The following is a 23,823-nucleotide window of genomic DNA, read 5'->3' as shown; positions in this document are numbered from 1 at the left end:
TATTCTCTCACATAGGTGACTCCATTCCCAGCTGATCTTTGTTGCCACTCAACTACACTGACGGCACTCTGCAGTTGTCAAATAATCTCTCCACATGTGCTTGCAAGAAGAATCTGGAGCACGCTGAGAAAACCAAAATAGTCACAAAGGGGAACATGCAAGCTCCACATAGACAGCATCCGGAAGAAGGACTGAGGCCTCTCAGTGGTGCCTCTCCTAAAATTCCTTTGGAGATAGGAAAGGAAAAATGTTGACAAGAAAAGACAACTAAATCATCACTCCCTTATCATTAAATCCCTAAATCATTAAACACAAACAGCCTCAGAGTCTTGTCTCAGTGTCAAACATCTTTATTATTATTAATAATAATACAGAACCAGTACTGTATGAAATTAATTTACAAATCTTCAGGAAAGAAAACACTCGAAGGGATCAGCAGGAACCACACAGGACACAAAGCAAGTGTTTCCCAAAGTTATTATTTACACAGACACAAGAGAGTGTACTCAAACATCACAATAAGTCAAAGTCTTAGAACAGAATGAAAACAGGTCACAGTCTTTGCTTTATTCATTATGATCTTCCAGAAATCCTCCCCTTGTTGCACTACTCAAATCTCCAAACCAAGGAGATTGTGAGATCTTTCTCCACTAGTAACTGGACAGAAGTCTGTGCTTGGCTTGAAGGGCTGTGCTCAGTGCTCGCGTGTGGGTCCGAGAGTACAGGGATAGTGATGTGCAGTCGATCGAATTCACAAGCTTCATAAGATTAATTCGGCCCATCTATCTCTCCCTCCTAACCCCATTCACCTGCCTCCTCCCCTTAACCTCTGACACCCTTGTTCAAAGTTACTCAAGATTTGGTTTTGGCAACTTGTTTATTGTATATTCCATTTATGAAAATGGAAGAAAATCCATTATTTGTTGTGTTGAATATGATATTACCTGCTCAGATCTGTTCAAAAATATTTTCTATTAGTTATTCTACCTCTGTTTGGGAGTCAGATAGTGCTGACTAGAAGTATCTGCATCAGAAATGCGGATGTATTTTCATCCGGAGATGTCTACACGGTCCATTAAAGCTGAACCAGTTTTAAAACAGAAACTGTAGTACTTTTATTTCCAATAGGCTGCTTGTCATAAGCATGCAGTGTCAATATCTGGGGACTGGTTGTGGGCTGGTACTGAACAGTTAAATGTCATATCCCACAACCAATGATTGTCCCTCCTTATTTATCCGATTACACCAGGTCCAGGTGATATATGATAGCGAAACTAGATGAGAATGAGAATATTTCAGAAAAGGGACTAGACGTTGTGGGAGTCTGATTCATATTTTGCTGCTGCTCAGGGGCAGGAGAAAGTGGAGAAATAGTTTCTGGTCCTGTACTCCCTCCCATCTTCTCTCTTGGATGCACGAATAACACCATTTGGACGTATCTTAAATAGCAATTGTTCCTTATGTATGTGCAAGACTAGGGTTCTCTGTGTACAGTTAAAACTCTAATAGAACCCTTCCTATCAACCATTATGCCAGCTTGATAGGAAGGGTTCCATTAGAATACAATTAAAGAACAGATCACAATTATAACTATATTTGTTGTGCTTTGCTTGGCTTTTGGCCAAGAGAGTATTAGCTAAAGTAAGTACACAAGGTCTGGAGGTGACCTGATGACAGTTTCTATTGATGGAGGAATCCAAATTTAAACACCATAATCTCAACATTATAACTAGATTGGTTAGGATTGAACAGAGGAGGTACTTTTTCACAAGAGGGGCGTGAATGTGGTTCACCCTCTTCAAAGAACTAAGAATGCTGGATCAACTAGAATGGCTAACAGATTGTAAGGTGAGGATACCAGGGATGTGGGACTAAGTCGGTAAAGAACATGGTCCTGATTCGCTGTGATCTAACTGATTGGTAGAATAAGATTGAGGATTTGAAATGTCTACTCCTCTTCCTGTGTTTAACTGGAGGACCTTTTAGGGAAACAACCCCATTGGCTTACCAAGTCTGCACTGACCATCAAACACCCACCTACATTCATTCCAATCCCAATCCTTTGCACTCACCGCACATTCCATTAATTAGCCCCACAGATTCTCCCCCTATCACCGACACACTAGGGGCCATTCATGGCTAATTAGTCTGCAAACCCGCACAGGCTTGGGATGTGGGAAGAAATCTGAGCACCTGCTCGCATAGAGACAAGGTGCAAATTCCACATGAGAGCTCATTACCGCAGTTACCTGGTTTACTGGAGCTGTGAGGCAGCGACTCTACCAGCTGTGCCTGTGTGCAGCCCCACTAGACAGATATTTTTGTGACCATGAAGATACTGGACTATTATAAATCCCCGTGCAGTTAACTAATGCCAAGCTCCTCGTTTTTGCTTCATTTTCCTCAAACATCTCTGTTTACCAATAAAGGTGTTGGAGACAAGGGAAGCCTGTTGGATTTTCGATTGGTTTGAAAGGCTGTGCTCAGGATTAGGTGACCAACACAGGCATGTGATTGAACTTCCAGAGTCACATCCAAGCAAAACTAACATCCCAGGCCTCCTTGAATGGATTTGCCAATTTAACAAGAAGGAAATAATGACTTAAGTCTTGTATCAAGGATACAAGGGAGCTGTGCAATAGTGTACAAACACTGTGTAAATTAATGTACAAAACCCATTTCACATCTGAACAATTATGTAAGCAGAGCACAGAGAACAAGCTTTCATTAGTCTAGGCAAGCAAGAGCACCAATACTTTTTTATCAGTCTGAATAAGGGTCTCGACCCAAAACGCCACCTATTCCTTCGCTCCGTAGATGCTGCCTTACCCGCTGAGTATTTTTGTCTACCTTTGATTTTTCCAGCATCAGCAGTTCTTTCTTAAACAATGTTTTTTTCACATAGTTCTCTATCTAATGTAGTGAAAGGATCTCCATCTAGTCAACAGTTACTCACAACTCAAATGTTTCCACATACCAAATATTACACGTAAAAAACGGAAGTGGGACTGAAGCTTTTTATACAAGGGCACATCTCGAAAATCTCACCAGCTCACAAGATGAGGAGATGGGAGGTGGAGGGTGCAAGAGGAGAGGAAGAGAGGAAGAAATCGCCACAAGCTGAAACAAGCACTTCAAATCTAAACATAAAACATGATGAACTCAAAGGAGGCACGATTGAACAGCACTCTACATTCAAACATGCACAAAACATGTGTTCTGACCCACACCCTTTCCTCCTGAATGGAGTCAACCGGCTGGTGACTACGCTTAAGAACAGATTGTGCTAAGACACGCATCAACCTTATTCCCACGAACCCTCCCATTTTACAGATGGAAATTACAGGTTAATTTGTTTGAAAACAACCTTAAAGTGAAACTACTTTAAAAAGTCTCAACTAAGTTGCCGTATTTTTAGTGACCTCTCTGTGCACCTTATTGTTAAACGTTTGCTGTCCTTGGCCGTGCTGTGAAATAAACCTGCTATCGAGGATATCGAGGAAAAGACATGCCACATACTGTGACAGACACTGTTGACCAATATCATTGGAAATATCTCCAACTGTGACAAGCCGCCGTCATAAGTAACTGCTGTGTGCTAGCCTCAGGAGCCCTGGGGTTGGGGAATGGGGAGAGGAGTTTGTTACCCAGATCTAGCAGTAGCACTGGTCTCTTTCCCTCCTTTCCCCTTATCCCCGGCTGTTTGGCCCTTTACCAAATCCTCCCTCCTCCTCATGGCCCTTGCCGTGCTTCAAGATATTGCACAATCTATGCCCCTTTTCAGAATATCCAGCTCTGACTCATTTCACATTCCCGGGGCTATCCCTCATGGAGTGCTGATATTACATTGGCGATAGACCTTTGGCAAATGGTCCTTCAGTCAAGTACAGGGCAGGGCAGTTTTTGGGCTGCTCATCATTGGGTGAGGATTACTAAGGGGAGGAGACGTTAAATGCAAGACTCAAGTGTGACTCTCGGTCTCAGGTTGCACCCTTCCAATGCTTGGGGAACAATTTTTTTCCTCAGTCTATGGCAAGTTGCTGGTGGCAATGACTGAGATCTGGGATCTCCTGAGTGAAGCTATAGCCACGTCACCTTTTACCCCCTGGGTAATTCTGAGTCACAGTTAGGTCAGGTGAGGCCACACTTGGAGTGCAATTCTGGATGCCACGCTGTAGGTAGAATGTGATTGCCTTGGGGAGAGTGCAGAGATGTTGCCTGGATTGCAGCATTTCAGTTATAAAGGGAGATTGGATCGGCCATATTTGTTTTCTCTGGGGGGGGGTGAGTGGGTCTCTGAGGGGTGACCCAACAGAGTATACAAAATTATGAGAGGGGATAGATAGGATAAAGAATAAAAATCTTTTCCCAAGGTGGGGATGCCTAAAACAAGAGAGCAAAGGTTTAATATGACAGGTAGGAGCGTTGAGGGAATCTGAGTGAGACAATTTTTTCACAGAGAGTGGTTGGAATCTGAAATTAGCTACTTGAGAAAAGCTATGGAAGCAGATACTCTCACAACATTTAAACACCTGGATAAGCACATTAATCATCAAGACACTGGCCTAATGCAGGTGATTGGGATTAGTATACATGGGTACAATGGTGAACACAGATGTGGCGGGCTGAAGGGTTTGTTTCTGTGTTGCATTGCTCTATGACAGTGTTGCAGTGTCAAGGCAAACTTGTCCACTGAGGTGCAGCCAGTAAAATACATGAATATCACTCAGAAAAAGAGGTAATCAGCTGTAAATAGCCAAATAGTCTCCATCTCACCACAGTTAATGAAGATTTACCTGCAGTCCATGGATGAGATGCTTTTGGAAGGATTCGTTTATGAGTGTCAATCTCAGGTTTGTCTGCCATATGAAATAATCCATCGTGGTCTGGGGGCATTGCATCTTTGGGAGAAAATCTTGGCTATGCCAGTGGGTCCAGGTTCTAATACTGCATGCAAGAGAATTAAGTGATGACAACAGGGCTCCACGACGCCTCTATTCCCTTGAATACAAAAGGCTAAGGGACAATCTAACTCAGATTTTTTAAGGGGATTAATTTAAGGGTTTAAAATAGATCTGTTGAAAAGAAAGTTTCCTGCAGTGGAGGCAATAAGAACAAAGAAGAGCACAATGAAGTCATCTAGGAATGACGTTGAAAGCGCTCAAAGCCTAGTGGAAACAGAATTCTCTCTGCCAAAAGCATTATCACTGAGATTATTATTTAGTTAGGTTAAGGGATCTAGAACCAAGATGGATAAATGTAGGTGAGATGCAGGTTGAGCACTGTCTAGCTGTTGAGTAGAATAGGCTTGAGAGGACAATGCCTTTCCTGTTTTTATGCCTCTTTTTGTTCCTATGCAACGTTATCTCCCTTCCTGATGCCAGAATGCCTTTATCAATTGTCAATGGTGGGTCATCCAAGTTCTCATTACCCATAGGTCACAAGTATTTCCTTCAATGATTATGCTTCCCCAGCAGTGCAGAGGATAGTGCAGCTGCTTAGAGGACCAAGTGCGATCGGGACTGTAGTGTGGAGTATGGCCATTTGATCCGACCACGTACATTTCCCATGGTTGCTCCGGTTTCCTCCGATGTCTTAAAGATGTGCAGGTAGGTTAAGTGGCCAGTGTAAATTACTCCTGGTATGCAGGAAGGTGGATACTAAGAGAATTTTAGGTGTGGAGGGCGGATAGTGGGCACGTGAGAGAGAGTTGGTTACAGAGAAATAAAATGGGGTATGGGATAGCTTTGTAAGCGGTCAAAGACTTGAGGACCTGAATGCCGTGAGAAACCATGAACATTGCTGTGTGACTAATTATTCCCCTCTTCCTAACTAGGGGAGACGACGACAATGACAAACTATGGGCAATTTGATGCATACTCCCTCCTATATTGGCAGCTTGGTTGATAGCACGGACAGCATATCACAGTGGGGGCTTTCATCTCTGGCCAACACTACCAAACAGTACCTAGCTAAACCACAAGAACAAAATCCAGCGGCTTTTGATTAATTTGAAAATGATTAAAAAAACCTGCATTTAAATAGAATCATTTATGCCCTTCAAGATACCTTTAAGTCCTTGCGGTCAATTACAAATATGATAAAATGTACTTGTATTACAAGAAAGGAGGGGGCAGTCAATTTGGGCTTAGCAAGGTCCTCCAGATAGCAGTGAGATAAATGGCCATCTTATCTATTGGATGAAATTGTTGAGGGCTAAACATAGATTAGCAACTTAAGGTGACCTTTCCCCTAGACATCTCAGGATCTGTCTCATTCTCACTTGCCTGGGTGGGCAGACTTTTAGTTTGTCATCTAATTTGAAATAACAGCACCTTGAACAACGCAGCACTCCCTCAGTGCTGCATCAGAAATGGCAGACTAGGTTACGGTCTCTTGATATCAGTGACGTTCTCGTTTGTTGCAATAGCTCTGAACACATGGAGGTGGAGATGTTACTCGAAGGGGGAAAAAAAACAAGACAGTTAAAAACATTTTTTTTTTTTTGTAAAGCATTACATTCTTTCTTCACACCAACTTTTTGAAAATGTCCCCAGTATCTTACAAACTGAGAACATATGTTAATGGAAAAAAAAAACTCCACAGGGAACGGGAATAAAATTTACAACTATGATACAAGTGGGATGTCGGTCCTCCCAAACACAGTCGAGATCCAAGGAAGGAGGTGACAGAGTTGTCAGAAAGAGGCAGAGCACACACCGAAGCCAAGGGTGATTAGTCAGCACACTGTCCAGAGGATCCCCGGATTGTGCCTTGTTGAGTGGAGTCGGTGAAAACTGCAGCTGCCTCTTCACTTCTTATCTTGTCTGTCGTCTGGTTTCCCTGTCATCAGATATTCACTGCAACTGCAACAAAGACCATGACAGTCAGTGAATAGAAGTTCTGCGTGTAATGTGGTGAGAGATAGAGCACATTGAAGATAACGTTACATCTTTCTCATTGCTCTGTGAGAGACCCAGGCAGAAGTTGTGATCTAAAATGCTGTTAATCCTATTGTTCGTTACAGAATAATTGATTTGTATATTGAAGAAACGTAATGATTATCAAGTCCCCATCTATACCAATTCCATTTAGTAGCAATTGGCTCACAGCCTTCTACGCTTTGGTGATTCAAATTCAGAATAGGATTAGCGTAAATGGGTGCTTGGTGATCAGCACGGGCTCAGTGGGCTGAATGGCCTGTTTCTGTGCTATATGACTCTGCCCAGAATATCCCTCCCATGGCTAGATGTACAGAAAGGCTCACCTAACTGGGACGTGATCCATCTCAGGTTTTATATGCTCCTTTCAAAATCTCTATCCTCTTTTTATTTTCTTTCTCCAGATACAATGGCCAGGTTTGCATTCCCCTTTTTCATTGCTTGCTGTAACTTCTTTTGTACTTCAGCCATCCATGTACAAGGAATCCTAAATCTCTTTGGGTATCCAGTGTTCTTATCTTGTAATCATCAGGAAAGCACACTTTCTGTTCTTTTCAGTGGACATCGCACTCGGCCCGCGATGAATTGCAATTGCACGGTTAATTAACCTTCTTGTCCTTTGGAATTCAGTGCTTCCTTCTACACTGCTCACAACATTGCCTATTTTGTGTGCCATCCACTGATCTCGATGTGTGGTTTTCCTATCTTATATGTTAATAAATAAGTAAATTATTTAACCATCAACACAGATCCCCATAATTACCTATACTGATACATACCTGCTCATTCCATTTCTCATTCTCTATCTCCTGCCACAAAGACAGTTTTTTCCCGTCGTCAACAGCATGCCTCCAAATTCTCAAACTTCAGCTAACAATCTACTATGAAGGACTTTATTCAAATGCCTGACTGAACTGAATATACATAACATCCAGAGGTATTCCATTGTCTGCAACAAAAATCATTTCTAAAGTTCGGGAGATGAAACATATCCTTTAAAATCTTAGCCTGCTCTTTCTCATCAGTTAAAAATTGACGAGGTGTTCTGTCACTCAAATTACAGACTGCTCATTTTCCAGCAACAGATGGGGAGCTAATTGGTCTATAATTCCCTGTTTTTTTTCTCGCACCTTTCTTAAATAGTGAATTGATAGACAGAGTTTTCTAATCTGAAGGAACAGTTCCTGAATAGAGTTTAGTGGAAAATGGTAATGAACGTTTTTTAAAAAATGCACATATTTTAATTCAAACACAAAAAGAAGAAAATATTGGAAACACTCTGCAAGCCAGACAGTATTTGCAGAGAGAATTTGCAGTGGAAATAGAGATGGTTCATGTTTCTCAGAGTTAAAGGCACCTCGAACCTGAAACATTAACTCTATGGTTCAGGCTCGAGATGCCTTTAACTCTGAGAAACATGAACCATCTCTCTTTCCACTGGAATGTTACAGCTAGACTATCACACACAAATGCAGGTAGGGAGGGGAAGGAGTGTCCTGCTTGGCCTCTCAACCCAACCATGCCATTCAATGCAACCATTACTGATCTGCCCCAGGCCTCAATTGCACTTCTGTGTCAGTCCCCATTTCCCAATCCATCTAAAATGTAATTATCTACCCTAAATAACAATCTTCTTTGAAATCCTGCCTTGGAGGCCAACTGGCCCTGGAGATTTACTGTATTGCCTTTTGCTGATATTTCCTCTATTATTGCAACTTTCCTGACATTAACTTTGGGTAAGCCACCGTACTTGATGCAAGTATTACTCTACTCAAGATATCTGGCACTGCCAATACCAATATAAAGTGCTTATTTAACACATCTGAATTTTTATATTTGATGTCCCAGGAATGTTGCTGAAATCCTTACAAACTGTTTTCCAACTTTTTCTTAAAGGGGGAACTGCAGATGCTGGAAAATCGAAGGTAGACAAAAATGCTGGAGAAACTCAGCGGGTGAGGCAGCATCTATGGAGCGAAGGAAATAGGCAACGTTTCGGGTCGAATCCCTTCTTCAGGCCAACTTTTTCTTGGTCTTTGTATTTCTTTCAGTTGTGCAAGCATTTCTTTGGTGCTTCTTCCTTTTATGGCTCCTTTGACTCTGTAGTTGCCAGTGGCTGCTTTTCTTGCCCAGGGGATTTAATTGCTTAGAAACTAGAGGATGCCCTTTCTTGATGCACTAAGTGAGTACCCAGTCTGGTGATCTGCAATAACAAAGTTCGGAACCTTCATGTTGCCGTACAGCCTGGACACAGGCCCTTCAGCCCACCAAACCTGTGTCGATCATCAACCACCCCTTTAAATTAATCCTTCAGGAATCTCACTCCATCCTCCTCACATATTTATCAACTCACTTCCCAGATTCTATCACTCACCTACACTCCAGGAGCAATTTGCAGCAGCCTATTAACCCACCTACCCACACGTCTTTAGGATGTAAGAGGAAAACACATCCTCCAGAAGAAGTCTAACTAGGGTCACAGAGAAAACATGCACACGCCACATAAACACAGGTCAGGATTGAACCCAGATTGCTGGAGCTGTGAGATAATGGCTCCAGCAACTGCCCCAATGTGCTGTCCTGCCTTGGTGAAAAAATCCAGTGAAATAATCTTTGGGGCTATTTGCACCTGTACGTCTACCTGGGTGCTCCTTGCTGACAGTGCACACTGTTGCTGTGATACTTCTGCAATGACTGCTGAAAAGCATGTACACTCTCTATGGTAGCCACAGGGCAGGGGGATAAAAAGCTGCCCCTGAAGATGAGGGGAAATGGGGAGGAGTGGTGCACCTGGGTCCCTGTGCCAGTAACCCGCGAGTTACGATTAGTTCCAGGCTCATCATAGAGCTAGTGATGGGAACCTCCTGTGCTGGGACACACAATGCAGAGATACTGTGACCATTCACAGTGACGTGCATGGGGCAAAGTGGAGCATATAGAAATGGGTCAGGTAAGCAAATCCCCAAGGAGTGGCAGGTCACGCCTTTATCTGGCAGTTTGCATGGAAATGGCCACAGCTTGCTGGATAGCATCAGTAGATGCCTGTCTGATGCCAGACAAACATCAGACCTAAATGCATCACACCTGGAAGTGCCAGAGCCAATCCCCGATGATCTATATTTGACCCTGAGAATGAGATGATGGTTAGCATAATCCAACCACGTGCAAAGCATTTCTAAATCATGCCATAAACAAATGCACACATTGGTCTAGTTTCTAGGTACTGGACCCTTAGGCAGAGCAGGCCCAATGTCATGATGTCTCCTACTCTTCTTGCCCTACCATATTATCCATTGATCAATTTAGTGAGTTGACCGAGTGATCCCAGAGAAATCCTTAATTAAACCTGGAATGTTAGTAACTGTTCTGCACTTCTTCCTTTTTAAACATTGCACTAGACTTACTTTTCAATAAATGAAATCACACTAACAGGCAGCTAATTAAATCTAATGCTTCAATTGTCACTTATTTTTTGTGAATCTGCTTTCTTGATGGATCCAGGTCTTGTGCATTTCCTAACATGAGCAGATCCTCATTTATTTGGAAGTGAAATTCCCCATTAATACTACATTGCCTTCACTGCATGCTTGGCCAATTACTGAATTAATGCATTCTACCACTTAGCAATTGCTACCCGAAGGGATTTTGAGAACTAAATGCTTTCTAGGTTCTTAATTCTATTCATACGCCATCTTTCCTTCTTATATCCTGGAGTTGGCTCGTCCTTGATCAGGAAGACTACTACTCCCCCTTCTATATCCTTCCTTATCTCAGATATGGCTACCATGGCACGCTGGCCAATTTACATATGCACCTGCAGTTGACTACATCTCTTCATAGAAATAAAGATAATACAAAAAAAAGGGCAGGACATTTGAGACTATTTTGCCCTTGAATGCAATCATGGCTGATTATTTATTACAATATCACATTCCTGTACTCTCCTTAAACCTGCATTTGGGAATTTATCAATCTGCTTCAATTTATTCAGCAGCTCGGTCTTTATAGCCGTATGTGATTGACAGTTTCACAGATTCATCTCTTTCTGAGGTTCTCATTATGTTCAGTGTTTGTTATTGGTGTTGTTTTATTACTGTCAAGTGTTCCAAGATATATTGAAAAGCTTTACTTGCGTGTTATCCAGTCAAACCAAGTCATTATATACGCAAGTCCATTAAGGCCTTATGGAAGTAAAACGAACAGTGCAAGGGTAAAATTGCCAGAGCGCAGGATCAGGTGATGCAGTTTAAAACCGTTCTAGTTGCAATGAAAATGTTCAAAGTCAGCAGTAGATTTATCCATTATTATAACACATTCCTGTACTCTCCCTAATCTTTTGCATCTGGGAATTTATCAATCTGCTTAACATTATTCAGCAACTCAGCCTCCACAGCCATATGTGGTTGTGAGTTCCATAGGCTCACCTCTTTCTCAGTGAAGAAGTCTCTCCTCATCTCAGTCATAAATCTATACCATGTAAACCGGTGACCCCCATCTTCTACTTAGTCCAGCCAGGAAAAAACGTCCTCCCTGCTTAGTCTGTCTAGATCTATCAAAATGCTGTTAGCTCAAGTTGGATCCCCTCAATTACAGCCCCTCTCATTGTTCTAACCAGTGACGTGCCATTTCAACAGGTATATGGGTAAGATGCGTTTAGAGGGATATGGGCCAAATGCACAGAAGTGGTACCTGTCCAGAATGCCAACTTGGTCGACATGAACAATTTGGGCCGAAGGTCATCTTTCTATGCTATTTAACCCTATGACTCAAGGTCGACCCAACTTTTCCCCATACAACTGCACTGCCATTCCAGGAGTTACCTTGGTCAACCTTCGCATCACTGCACAAGAACCCTCTTGAGAAGACTCTGCGATGAGAATATTCCTTCTTAAAACTACACAAAATGTTCCAAATGCGTTTCACCAAGATTCTCTATAATTATAGCAAGAAGTTCTTGCTCCTACATTTAAATCCTCGTGCTATGGGGACTAACATAGGATTTGTCTTTGTCAATGCTTACTGTTGCTAATACTCCATGCATTTGTATGGAGAGTGTTTACTTTGGCTCTCATTCCAACTAACGTGCCTCCAGCACATATTTATCACCCTTAAGGGCCTGTCCCACCAGCATGTGGCAAGCGCGACCAAACGTGGTGGCTTGAGGCGTACGGCCTCGCGGGGCCGGTCCCACTTCCAACCGCGGACCCATCTGGAGCTGGTCCCGACATCATACTTACCTATCAGCTGGGCAGGAGGCGAGCCGACTGAATTTGGACGTCGCACGGCGTCGGGCGGTTACGGCAGCGCGCAACACCACGCGATAGGCGTACGCCATCAAGATGCTACGTATGGCGTCAAGACGCTACGTACGGCATCGAGACGCTGCGTACGCCTGTTGAGGCGCTGCGTACGGCCTCAATGCGGTTGCGGGCCGACAGGCCGTTGCCGCGCGTGATTTTTGGACAGTGTCAGTTTTTCGGAGCCCTGCGCGATGTCCGGACCAGCCCTGCACAACTCCATACGGCTCCAGCGATCGAAGTGGGACCAGCCCCGCGAGGCCGTACGGCTCAAGCGACCACGCTAGGTCGCGCTCGCCGCATGCAGTCGCATGCTGGTGGGACAGGCCTTTTACTCTACTCACAAAACCTTTTCTAATCCAGTCTTTGCATTCTTTGTATAACCCCCACTCCCCTCCCCTCCCCCCCCATTCCTCTTCTTCGCCCATTTACTGTACTAAAATGGTCCCACAGGCCACTTCTAGCAGTTTGGTTTAGGCTATCTGAGGAGGAAGGGCAGCACAACATAGCACAAGGCCTCCCTCACTGAACCATTGAAGGGGGCAATTTATCTTGCTGGTGATATTCCATCAATAACTTCATGACATCTATTGTATTACAGGAAATAGAAAGTTATTATCTTTTCAAAACTATTCACTAAACCATTTATTCAAAGTCCACAGGGATCTGAGCAATCATTCAGAGATGGAAAATAGACACACTTATTTTGGATTGCATCATTAATATTCGTATGCATTGTTAAATTTAAAACACTCTTTACATATTGATGCCTTTACAAGATAAACAATTTGTAGCCTTATTCTATAAAGGTCAATTGAAGAAACGTAAATCTTAAGTTGGTTGGCAGACAGGGAACAAAGAGTATGAATAAACGGGTCCCTGTCAGAATGGCAGGCAGTGGCTAGTGCAGTGCCGCAAGACTCGGTGCTGGGGCCGCAACTATTTACAATATATATTAATGATTTAGATGATGGAATTAAAATTAACACAAGCAAATTTGCAGATGACACAAGGCTGGGTGGCAGTTTAACTGCGAAGAGGATGCTAGGAGGTTGCCGGGTGACTAGGGACAGGTTGGCCTTCACAACAAGAGGACTTGAGTGTAGGAGTAAAGAGGTTCTTCTGCAGTTGTATTGGGCTCTGGTGAGACCACATCTGGAGTATTGTGTGCAGTTGTGGTCTCCTAATTTGAGGAAGGACATCCTTGCTATTGAGGCAGTGCAGCGTAGGTTCATGAGGTTAATCCTCGGGATAGCGAGACTGTCATACAAGGAAAGATTGGAAAGACTGGGCTTGTATTCACTGGAATTTAGAAGGATGAGAGGGGATCTTATAGAAACATATAAACTTATAAAAGGACTGGACAAGCTAGATGCAGGAAAAATGTTCTCAATGTTGGGGGAATCCAGAACCAGGGGCCACAATATAAGAATAAAGGGAGGCCATTTAAAACGGAGATGAGTAAAAACTTTTTCACCGAGAGAGTTGTGAATTTGTGGAATTCTCTGCCGCAGAAGGCTGTAGAGGCCAATTCACTGGATTAATTTAAAAGAGTTAGATTGAGCACTAGGGGCTAACAGGATCATGGGATATGGGGAGAAGGCAGGCACGGTTACTGATTGTGGATGATCAGCCATGATCATAATGGCCAAATGGCCTCCTTCTGCACCTGTTTTCTATGTTTCTAATATCATCTGCAGTCTCAGGAGAGAAAAAAATATCAAAGCAATGTTTAGATTGCACAGATTACTGTAAGCAGTTCAGGTCACTACACTGCAGACCATAGGAAGAGCATGATTGTGTTGAAGATAGTGCAGATGAGATTCGTCAGGATGTTGCCTGGTTTGGAAGATTTTAGTTAAGCGGAGAGATTGGATTAGCTGGGCTTGTTTTCCCAGGAGCAAAGGAGACTGAAGGAAAGTCAGATTTCAATATATAGGATAATAAAAGGCATAGATCATAAATATTCTATGTAACAATTGGATAGAATATTTTTCCTTTGACAAAAAACGTGTATCAAAAAGGGGGCATCGGTTTAACGGAAGGAGTTTTAAAGGGGATCTGAGGGATAAGCATTTATTTACACATAAAGTGGTTGATATCTGGAAAGCACAGCCAGAGGAAATGTTAGAATTAGATACATAGAAACAAGGAAAATAGGTGTAGGAGTAGGACATTTGGCCCTTCGAGCTAGCACCACCATGCAATATTATCATGGCTGATCATCCAAAATCAGTACCTGGTTCCTGCTGCCTCCCCATATCCACTGATTCTGTTAGCCCTAAGAGCTATATCTATAAATTCAGCCTCAGATACAATTACTATGTTAAAGAGGCACTTGATGCGTAAATAGCAAATGCATAGATGGATACGGACCTAATGTGGGAGAACGAGATTTGTGTTGATTGGCAAAAGGTCAGCCTGGTTATGGTGGGCCGAAGGACCAGTTTCTGTGCAGTAACATTATACGTCTAAGTGGCATTTACTTAAATTGAGACGTGAACCCATTTCAAATGAGTGGTTCTGTCACTGTAAAGGGCTGGGGAGTGATGAGGTGCTGGTTTATTTCTGGCAGTGCCACTTTATTTCATTGCTGCAGGACGAGTAACCAGGCCACTCGCTGCCTCTCCTGCATATTTGATCGGGAACCACAGGGAGCAAAGAGAATTCCACACCGGAATTATTTCAGCGCAGTCCCATCATGTAGTTGGAGGTCAGGTGAAGGGAGGGAACCTTGCCATTTTTCACCAGCGTTAAGCACGAGAATGCAGACATATTGACTGCAGAGGTTGAATCTTTAGCAAAAATCGAAGTGGTGGGGGAATCTCAGGCAACATAAGTTCATAAGTCACAGGAGGCCATTTGCCCCATCGAGTACTCCGCCATTCAATCATGGCATCTATCTTTCCCGCTCAATCCCATTCTCCTGCCTTCTCCCCATAACCCTTGACACCATTACCAATCAAGAATCTGCCAATCACCACCTTAAAAATACCCAATGACTTAGCAATGAATTTCACAGGTTCACCACCACTAACATCTGTGGACAGACTCATGACCAATGAATGAATGCTCATCTCCTACTCTTTCTAACCACGAGTCTCCCATTTCCCTTTAATCCCCCCCTTTCCCCTCCTCTTGTCCACTTCTGCCCATATCTCTCCCCCCTGGCTTACCATTTCCCTCCTGCATGTCTTGCTTAAGTGACAACATTTTGTCTCTTTTTCATCCCCAGTCTTTGTCACTTGCTCCATCCATCTACCAAGCAAAACCCACCTATCTTTTGCCAGGGTCTGCCCGACCCAGACCTCTCTCTAAAAGCTTTGCACCCAACTCCATCAGTCTGAAGGAAGTTCCCAACCTGAAACATCTTCTGTCCGTTACCCTCCACAGATGCAACACTGAGCTCCTCCAGCACTTTTGTTTTTTTGCTCGGCAGATTTATTCCTGGTTTTATCGTGCATAAAGCTTAAATTTCCATGGAGATTTTGTGAAATTCATCGAAATGTAACAGTCGAGAAATTCAATTGCAAGGCACTGCTTATTTTAGCTGTACAATTGGAAATCAATTTCGAGAATGAAGTGCATCTCTCCATAAATCTGACAGGGCACGAGCTATCCCTGTGCGATTAATGTGATTCTGCTTCAGGGTTTCCTGAAATGATGTCACTCTCTGCTCAATATTCCTTCTGTAGCACCGTCGGGAACCTGGACTGAGTTGACCTGGCAGTGACCCTTGCTGGTCTTCCCAGCATAGCTTGCTATAGGAAGCTTCACCTACCTTGTGTTCTCCTGGCTTTCTCCTGCCCTGCACCAACACGTCCCCCTCCCCTCCCCACCACTGCCCCGCAATGCCTCCATTGAGACCCCACCTCCTCCAGGTTCCAACCCTCTTGACATAATAAAAAACATTGGAAAAACCCGGTCGGTCAGGCAACATCTGTGGCACAGATGAAATTTCAGGTTGAAGACAAGGGGAGTCAAAGATGGAAACAATTGTCGACCCACTCTGCAACTCCCCTGTAGTACACAAAAAGTAGCAAGATTTAGGACGATGAGTTGATTGTCGGCCCTTGCTGTGAGGGGAATGCAATATAATGGTACGTTTTGCTGTAATGGTACAGGATGTTACTGAAATCACACCAAGAGGACTCAACAATTTCATTATTTCTTAATTAAGGAGCTACATATTCACACTGAAGCCCGTTTTAACCTGAAACACGCTGTTCCTCTTTCCACACGTGCTGCCTGACCTGCTGAGTGTTTATGGCATTTGCTGTTTTATTTTCAGGTTTCGAGCATCTGCAGGTTTTTTGGTTCCTAATCCTCTGATCATTCCATTCAAACAGCTCTTCCATCTCTTGCTCCACCCAATGACTCCCTTCACCAATTCTATCCTTTTCACCGTGGATCGAAGGGACTGTTTTCTTGGTCTGTGGCTCCTGCTACATTGATATAGGATGTTAGTGAGACCAACATTTGGAGCAGTGAACACAGTTTAGCTCTACTTAATTGAGAAAGTGGACAAGACAAGGCTCACAGGATTGATTGCTGGGATGAAGGGATTGTCTTATGAGGAATAATTGAGCAGGTTGGCCCTACACTCATTGGATTGAAGGTGATTCAATTGAAATGGATCTGATCCTAAAGGCTGATATTGAGATCCTATTGAGAGGATCATATAAGGGTGTACGGCTTCAGATTAAAGGAGTCACCCATTTAAAATGGAGATGAAAAGGAATCTTTCCTTTCAGGGAGCTGTGAATCTTTGATTCTTTACACCAGAGAGCTGAGGGGATGACATATTCAAGGTGATAGATTCATGATCGATAGGGGTATCTGGAGAACAGGCAGGAAAGTGGGACTGAGGCCAAGATCAGATATTGAATGGAGGGCAAGGCATATGTTGTGGCCAGTCTCCGAGAAGTTCCAGGCTCACATCATTGAGGGTTTCCTCTTTTTGTAAAATCTTACATTCAAGCTGTTCTAGGAACCTGTTGCGAACATCAGGGCAGGTGCAACGTGATGCAAAATATGGCTTCCCCTCTATTGTTCCATTAAGCACTCGGCATAAACACAAAATGAGTTTGATGTGCAATAAAGCTTCCTCTACGCAACTCCATTCGAAACCTCCAGGACATGTGGAGTGCAGGTCAAATACAGGGAAAGCCCCCTCTACACTCTTCCATCATACACTTCAGGATAGATGAAGGTTTAGATACAGAGTAAATGTTCACTTACTTGCCTAAGACACAGCTTTGTAAGAGAGCTTCCTCTTGCACCACTGCACTGCTCTTATTTCCCCACCAGCTGCCTGATGCCAATTAGTACTGAGTGAGTGGCGAGTTTGTTGTGTTGGTCTATATCCAGCTGACAACAGGCTGACTTTCCCATCACTCACATGGCCACCCAACTGTGAAGACTCCCCTATCACTCTATCCATCAGATTTAAAGCAGGGTCATAGGACAGTGAGATAAATCGCAGATCCACCCGGGTTCGTGAGGACCTGTGACTTAACACTGTCAACACTAGGACAGAGTAATAACACCATGTAGTATATCACCCCTGAAAATCACTCCCCCCACCCCTGCTGAGGTCATGCCAGACTTTAGCAATTAATCCACAATCAGTCTCTAAGACATCAACTGTCAAAGACCACGGCAAGTGACTATCCTGAGGCGACAGAACTCCTTGCTGGTGTTCCAAAGTCTCCAGTGTCTCACCAGGTGCGTAGATTTGCCACTAGCAGGACCATTCAGGCACTCACAACTATTTTAAGGAGAGGGCGGCTGCATTTATATAGCAGCCTTAAATTCTGCAGTATTCCGCAGGCAATCGTGTGCATTCAACATCCATAACGTACAAATTGGCTGTGACATGGTAAAATCCCACAGAGCAGAAATGAGGTCAATGTCTGGAAAACCCTGGGCATAAAGTGTTAGACAAACGCAGCTCAGGGACTCAAATGATTGTCCCTCTCTCTCTCTCTCTCTCTACAGCACCATTGGGATCATTAGCATCAGAGGTTCCCCCAAATTCAATACAATTTCCCCATGGCGATTAGTGGCAGAGATCGTGCCGTAAAGTTGTGGGTATTTATCCTAACCTGGGTGAGGTTAGAAGATAGAGGCTTGCTGAGGTGGGTAGGATTGAGGGGGCAATGGTTGTCAGAAAGAGGGCAGCAATTTAGGAGAGAGGGGCGCCTGCCAGGGGTAGCACATTAGGTGGAGAGAGATTGTGTGTGGGGGGGTGGGTGGAGGTGGGAAAAGGAGGCAATAATTGACTCGGAAGAGTTAAAATGTAAAATAAGTACTAGTACTGTCACCCAGAGAGCAGTGAAATTGGAAAAGGGTCTATGTTCAGTTTAGTTTTAGTTTCGAGATACAGCGTGAAACAGGCCCTTCGGTCCACCGAGTCCACGCTAACCAGCGATTCCCGCACTCTGGTGACGCTATTCTACACACACTAGGGACAATTTACATTTATACCAAGCCAATTAACACACAAACCTACACGTCTTGGGAGTGTGGGAGGAAACCGATAATCCTGGAGAAAACCCACGCGGTCACGGGGAGAACGTACAAACTCTGTACAGACAAGCGCCTGTAGTCTGGATCAAAGCCGAGGCTCTGGCGCTACAAGGCAGCAACTCTACTGTTGTGCCCCCATGCCGCACATTGGTGTTATGGTGTTTACACCTGAGAGAAGCCTGGTTTTGACCCATTCCTTCTATCCAGAGATGCTGCCTGTTACTCCAGTTACTGAGTTGCTGTGGTGCCGGGGGGGGTGATTGGCAGAAGCTGCGCTGCTGTCAGCACTGACGTAAACAGCACTTTGCGATTGATATCTCGGCAAGGCAACCCCTGCCTTGCCATGAGAGTGCTCAACCAAGGCCGTCCCAGTTGCCAGCATCAGTGCTGAAGCAACAACTAAGTGAAATTTGTCTTTCACCGTGCGTCTGGAAGCTCCCAACAGTAGTCGGTGGCTCAATGTTCTTGTCCATGTAAAGTGATGCTGATTGCACCATCGATCTCTGGTCAGGGAACACAGGCAGGAAACTTCAAGTTGTACACTAACCCCCCATCCCCCCCCCCCCCCCCCCCCACCACCACTCCTCAAATAGCATTTAGACCAGCTATAGGAAAATAACGAACCTGAACCCTGCTGCTCGCAAGGTCTGTTTCTATTGTGTGTCGGGTGTATCCGGAGTATGGTTATTCATCTAGAAGAAAGAAAAGACGAGGGGAGGATTGGGGGAGAAAGAGCACAGTTAATGCACAGGAAGTCTCTGCAAGGACATGCACTTGGATCCCAAATCTGGAGCTTTGCCTCAAACCACACAACGCTGATATGAGAGGGGTAGTGACTCAGAGGTGGAATATAGTACTACTCTTTACTTAACACTTAAGGCCATCCTGCCCATCAAGTCTTTGCTGTCTCTGTGCGCATTCCCATCAATCCAATTATTTAATTCCCTGTACCTCATTCTCTCCCCAATTATCCTGTCACCCACTCACACCGTGGGCCAATTTACTCCGGTCAATTCACCTTCTAGCTGGCACGTCTTTGGGACATGGGAGGAACGCAGACAAACCTGGGGGGGGGGGGGGGGGAGGCCCATCCGGTCACAGGGAGAACGTGCAAACTTCACCCAGACAGCAATGGAGGCCAGGATCGAACATGGTTGTTTCAGAAGAAGCCAATGAGCAATTCTCTCTGATTTGCTCAGTAATACCCAGGGGATCTGCCAGGTGGCTCTGTCTTCAGCTTCTTTCTTCTCGACCGCCCCTTGCCACAGGGCAGTTACTGACCCTGCCCTGCTGAGTGGTCAAGAAGCTGAGGGCCTGCAGAGTGCAGGCTTTGGCGAGGTAATGACACCTGCAGAACATACCAGTGCCTGCAGGGAAGAAGTCAACTAAACCAGCAGTGGCACGTGAAGCACTTGCTAAATATAACACTTAAACATCGACTAAAGAAATAAAACAGCAATTAGAACGAGTCTCACTCAGGGGAAACGAGATATTTAAATTTAGCTCATGCAATATTTTATGTCCCCTACTTCTCATCATCCACGAAAAACAATTTCCTCTTCAAATTGCTCTAATGATGAAAGCTCAGCTTAATAGCCCAGGGCTGCGAGAGACAACTGTCTATGTGCAAGAGAGCTTATGGCCTAACATTTAAATCGCTGGAGAACCATCACAGGCGGAGATGGGCCTACTATTAAATACCTTTTAAACTTGGCTGATGTGCAGTGCTCATACTGATTCACAGTGCTCAACATGTAAGTCATTTACCACTGGTCTTGCAGGATTTAAATTAGCCCAACAGTGGGAGGATGCCATCCACCCCTCACACAACATTCTCCCGTCTAGCACTTATCTCTGCTCCCCTGTAAGAGCGACAGAGAATGCACGGACACTCCAAAGACCGAGGGGGCTTCAAGAATGGTTCTGTGATGGGAAAATTGATGCAAGCAGTTGTTAACATAGTGAGCACAGCGCTTGCCCCAAGTTGATGCTGACTCTTGCTAACTATAGCAAGGTTCTCCCCTGACTGGCCTTGATATTGACGGGGGTGGATGTAACAATTTACAAGGCTTAACCTTAATTGATAAATAATATGCAGAAGGCTTGACTCACAGGAATTGAAGAAGGAATTTATATCGCATGTTCTTGTGTGCGTTGGAATCGCATATAGTCGCTGTGAAAATGCAGGAAGTGCAGCAGTCAATCCGAATACAAGTATGGGCACTCCACAGGACCTGAACACTCAAGTCACAGTTTAAGAATGGGTAAGGCCATTTAGGACTGAGGAGGAAAAACTTTTTCACCCAGAGAGTTATGAATCTGTGGAATTCTCTGCCACGGAAGGCAGTGGAAGCCAGTTCATTGGGCTGAATGGCCTCTTCCTGCACCCATCTTTCTATGTTTCTAAGTCTCTGATTCAGTGACAAGGCTGACACATTACGTTCCCGATGTTGGGGAAGTCCAGAACAAGGGGTCACAGTTTAAGAATAAGGGGGAAGTCTTTTAGGACCGAGATGAGGAAAACATTTTTCACACAGAGAGTGGTGAATCTGTGGAATTCTCTGCCACATAAGGTAGTTGAGGCCAGTTCATTGGCTATATTTAAGAGGGAGTTAGATGTGGCCCTTGTGGCTAAAGGGATCGGGGGGGGGGGGGGGATCAGGGGGTATGGAGAGAAGGCAGGTACAGGATACTGAGTTGGATGATCAGCCATGATCATATTGAATGGTGGTGCAGGCTCGAAGGGCCGAATGGCCTACTCCTGCACTTATTTTTCATGTTTCTATGTTTCTATGTTCAGTCAGTGGGAAGGATTGTTGGTGGGAATGTAAAGGATGGCTGATTGTAGGGCAACTCTGAAAGCTTAATGCCTCTGAATGCTTGGAGCGAGGGGGCTGCAAAGACGGGAGCGAGGGGGGGGGGGGGCGTCAGTGATTAAAAATCAAAAACTACCTTGACTAGAAATATGAAACAAAAACAGAAAATGCTGGAAATGGTAGTGCCAGTGTAAAGAGAAACAATTTACTTTTCAAGTTGAAGATTCATGGTTGGAAGAGTTTCACCAAGCCGAAATGCGACCTTTATTTCTCCTTCCACAAGTGTCACCTGACGTGAAGAGCATTTCCAGCCTTTTCTGCTTTTATTGGGGACGAGGGCAACTTGCTATAATTGTGAACAAATGTGTTCAGCCTCACAGGCATCCGATGGCCAATTTCACCCTCCGCTATAATGGCCAGGAACAGCGGGAGCCGAGAGCTTGCCAGAACAGCTGTCTGCGACATGATGTAAGGCAAAACCCACGCAATAGCTTCTTACAGGAACTGTTCCAACTTTACACGTGTTGGTCAGCGTAACCCTCCCAGCTCCTCATATCTGGGCGTCTAGCTTCTGCACGCAGCAGCTTCCACCAACTGAACTGATTGTGTGTGACCCACAATGGGACATTGAACACTCCATTGCAACTGATTGCATCTAATAATGCAGGGAAACTGTGTGTGCATGTTCTGCACGGATGTGAGCAATAGAAAGATTAAGCTCGTTAGCAAATGAACCTGGAGCATCAGCTTCGGGTTAGACAGCCTAATGTTTGGAAATGATAGAGAATTTGATCACCAAATGTTCCTGAGTCTGATGGAACTTTGATAAAGAAACAAACATTTGAAGACATTTGTTTTCCACTCCATTGTTCCTTCTCGATTTCTTTTGTCATAAGAGCATTGGTTATTGAGCTTCTCTTAATATTTGAAATATATGAATTTGCAGTAAATCCTGCAGTTCCTCCCTATACAGTCCACTCTTCACCCCTCAGTACAGTCCCCCCCCCCTGCTCTCCATTCTCTATATAGTCCACTGTCTACCATTCAATACTGTCCCCTCGCTCTCCAGTCTCTGTACAATCCACTCTCCACTCCATGCAGGTACAGCAGGCAGTGAAGAAAGCTCATGGCATGTTGGCCTTCATAACAAGAGGAGCTGAGCATAGGAGCAAAGTCGTATAGGGCCCTAGTGAGACCACACATGGAGTATTGTGTGCAGTTGTGGTCTCCAAATTTGAGGAAGGACATTCTTGCTATTGAGGGAGTGCAGCGTAGGTTCACGAGGTTAATTCCCGGGATGGCGGGACTGCCATATGTTGAAAGAATAGAGCTACTGGGCTTGTATACACTGGAATTTAGAAGGATGATTGGTGATCTTATTGAAAAATATAAGATTATTAAGGGATTGGACATGCTAGAGGAAGGAAACATGTTTCCGATATTGGGGGAAGTCCAGAACCAGGGGCCACAGTTTAAGAATAAGGGGCAGGCCATTTAGAATGGAGATGGGGAAAAACGTTTTCACCCAGAGAGCTGTGAATTTGTAGTAATTCTCTGGCTCAGAAGGCAGTGGAGGCCAATTTTCTGGGTGCTTTCAAGAGTTAGATAGAGCTCTTAAAGATAGCGGAGTCAGGGATATGGGGAGAAGGCAGGAACGGGGTACTGATTTTGGATGATCAACATTGATCACAGTGAATGGCGGTGCTGGCTCGAAGGGCCGAATGACCTATCTTGCACCTATTGTCTATTGCTACTCTTCAATACAGTTCCCTGCTGCTCTCCATTCTCTCTGCAGTCCACCCTCTTTGCAATCCTCTTCTCTCCCCACTTCTAACACAGTCCATTCTCCACCCATCTATGGAGTTCTTTTCTCTGTTTTCAGAGAGGTGATTTTTGGCAACAGCCGATTCCTTCACCACCAGTGCACGATGGCAGCAGGGTGCACCATCTGCAACATGAGCACCTTCCTCACACGTCAGATTCCAGCACTTTCAGCCTTTGTGTTCTTGCTTATCATCCTTTTAGCTCCACCTTCACTCTTACCTGGTTCTCTCTGTCACCCACCTGCCTCTGTCTACGAGCTCCAGTCCCATCTCCAGTTGGCCTCATTTACCTGTCATCCCTCACCCCTCCACGGTTTACTATCATCTGCTGGTCCCTGTCTCAACCTTCCCTCTCACCTCTTTAAATTGGCTCCCTTCCCTCTCCTCTCTCAGTCCCGATTCAGCGTTTCAATCG

General features: G+C 44.4%; 1 protein-coding gene across 3 annotated transcripts in view; it reads right to left on the bottom strand.

Moving 5' to 3' along the window:
- Positions 1-329: 329 nt before the first annotated feature.
- The window catches only part of LOC129705222 (RNA-binding Raly-like protein), a 546,381-nt gene continuing 522,887 nt past the window's right edge, over positions 330-23,823 (bottom strand). For 2 of the 3 annotated variants that reach the window (XM_055648693.1, XM_055648695.1), the window contains 2 exons: positions 19,394-19,461; positions 330-6,866 (listed from right to left, as the gene is read on the bottom strand). In XM_055648693.1, coding sequence (XP_055504668.1) covers positions 19,423-19,461 — 39 coding nt within the window. In that variant the 3' untranslated portion in view covers positions 330-6,866; positions 19,394-19,422. The remainder of the gene's footprint in view (positions 6,867-19,393; positions 19,462-23,823) is intronic. The other variant, XM_055648694.1, reaches the window with a different exon arrangement.

Source organism: Leucoraja erinacea, chromosome 17 (assembly GCF_028641065.1).
Source record: "Leucoraja erinacea ecotype New England chromosome 17, Leri_hhj_1, whole genome shotgun sequence".
Lineage (NCBI taxonomy): Eukaryota > Metazoa > Chordata > Chondrichthyes > Rajiformes > Rajidae > Leucoraja > Leucoraja erinaceus.
The sequence above is the reverse complement of the archived record's forward strand: the minus strand, read 5'-3'. Positions and strand labels throughout refer to the sequence as shown.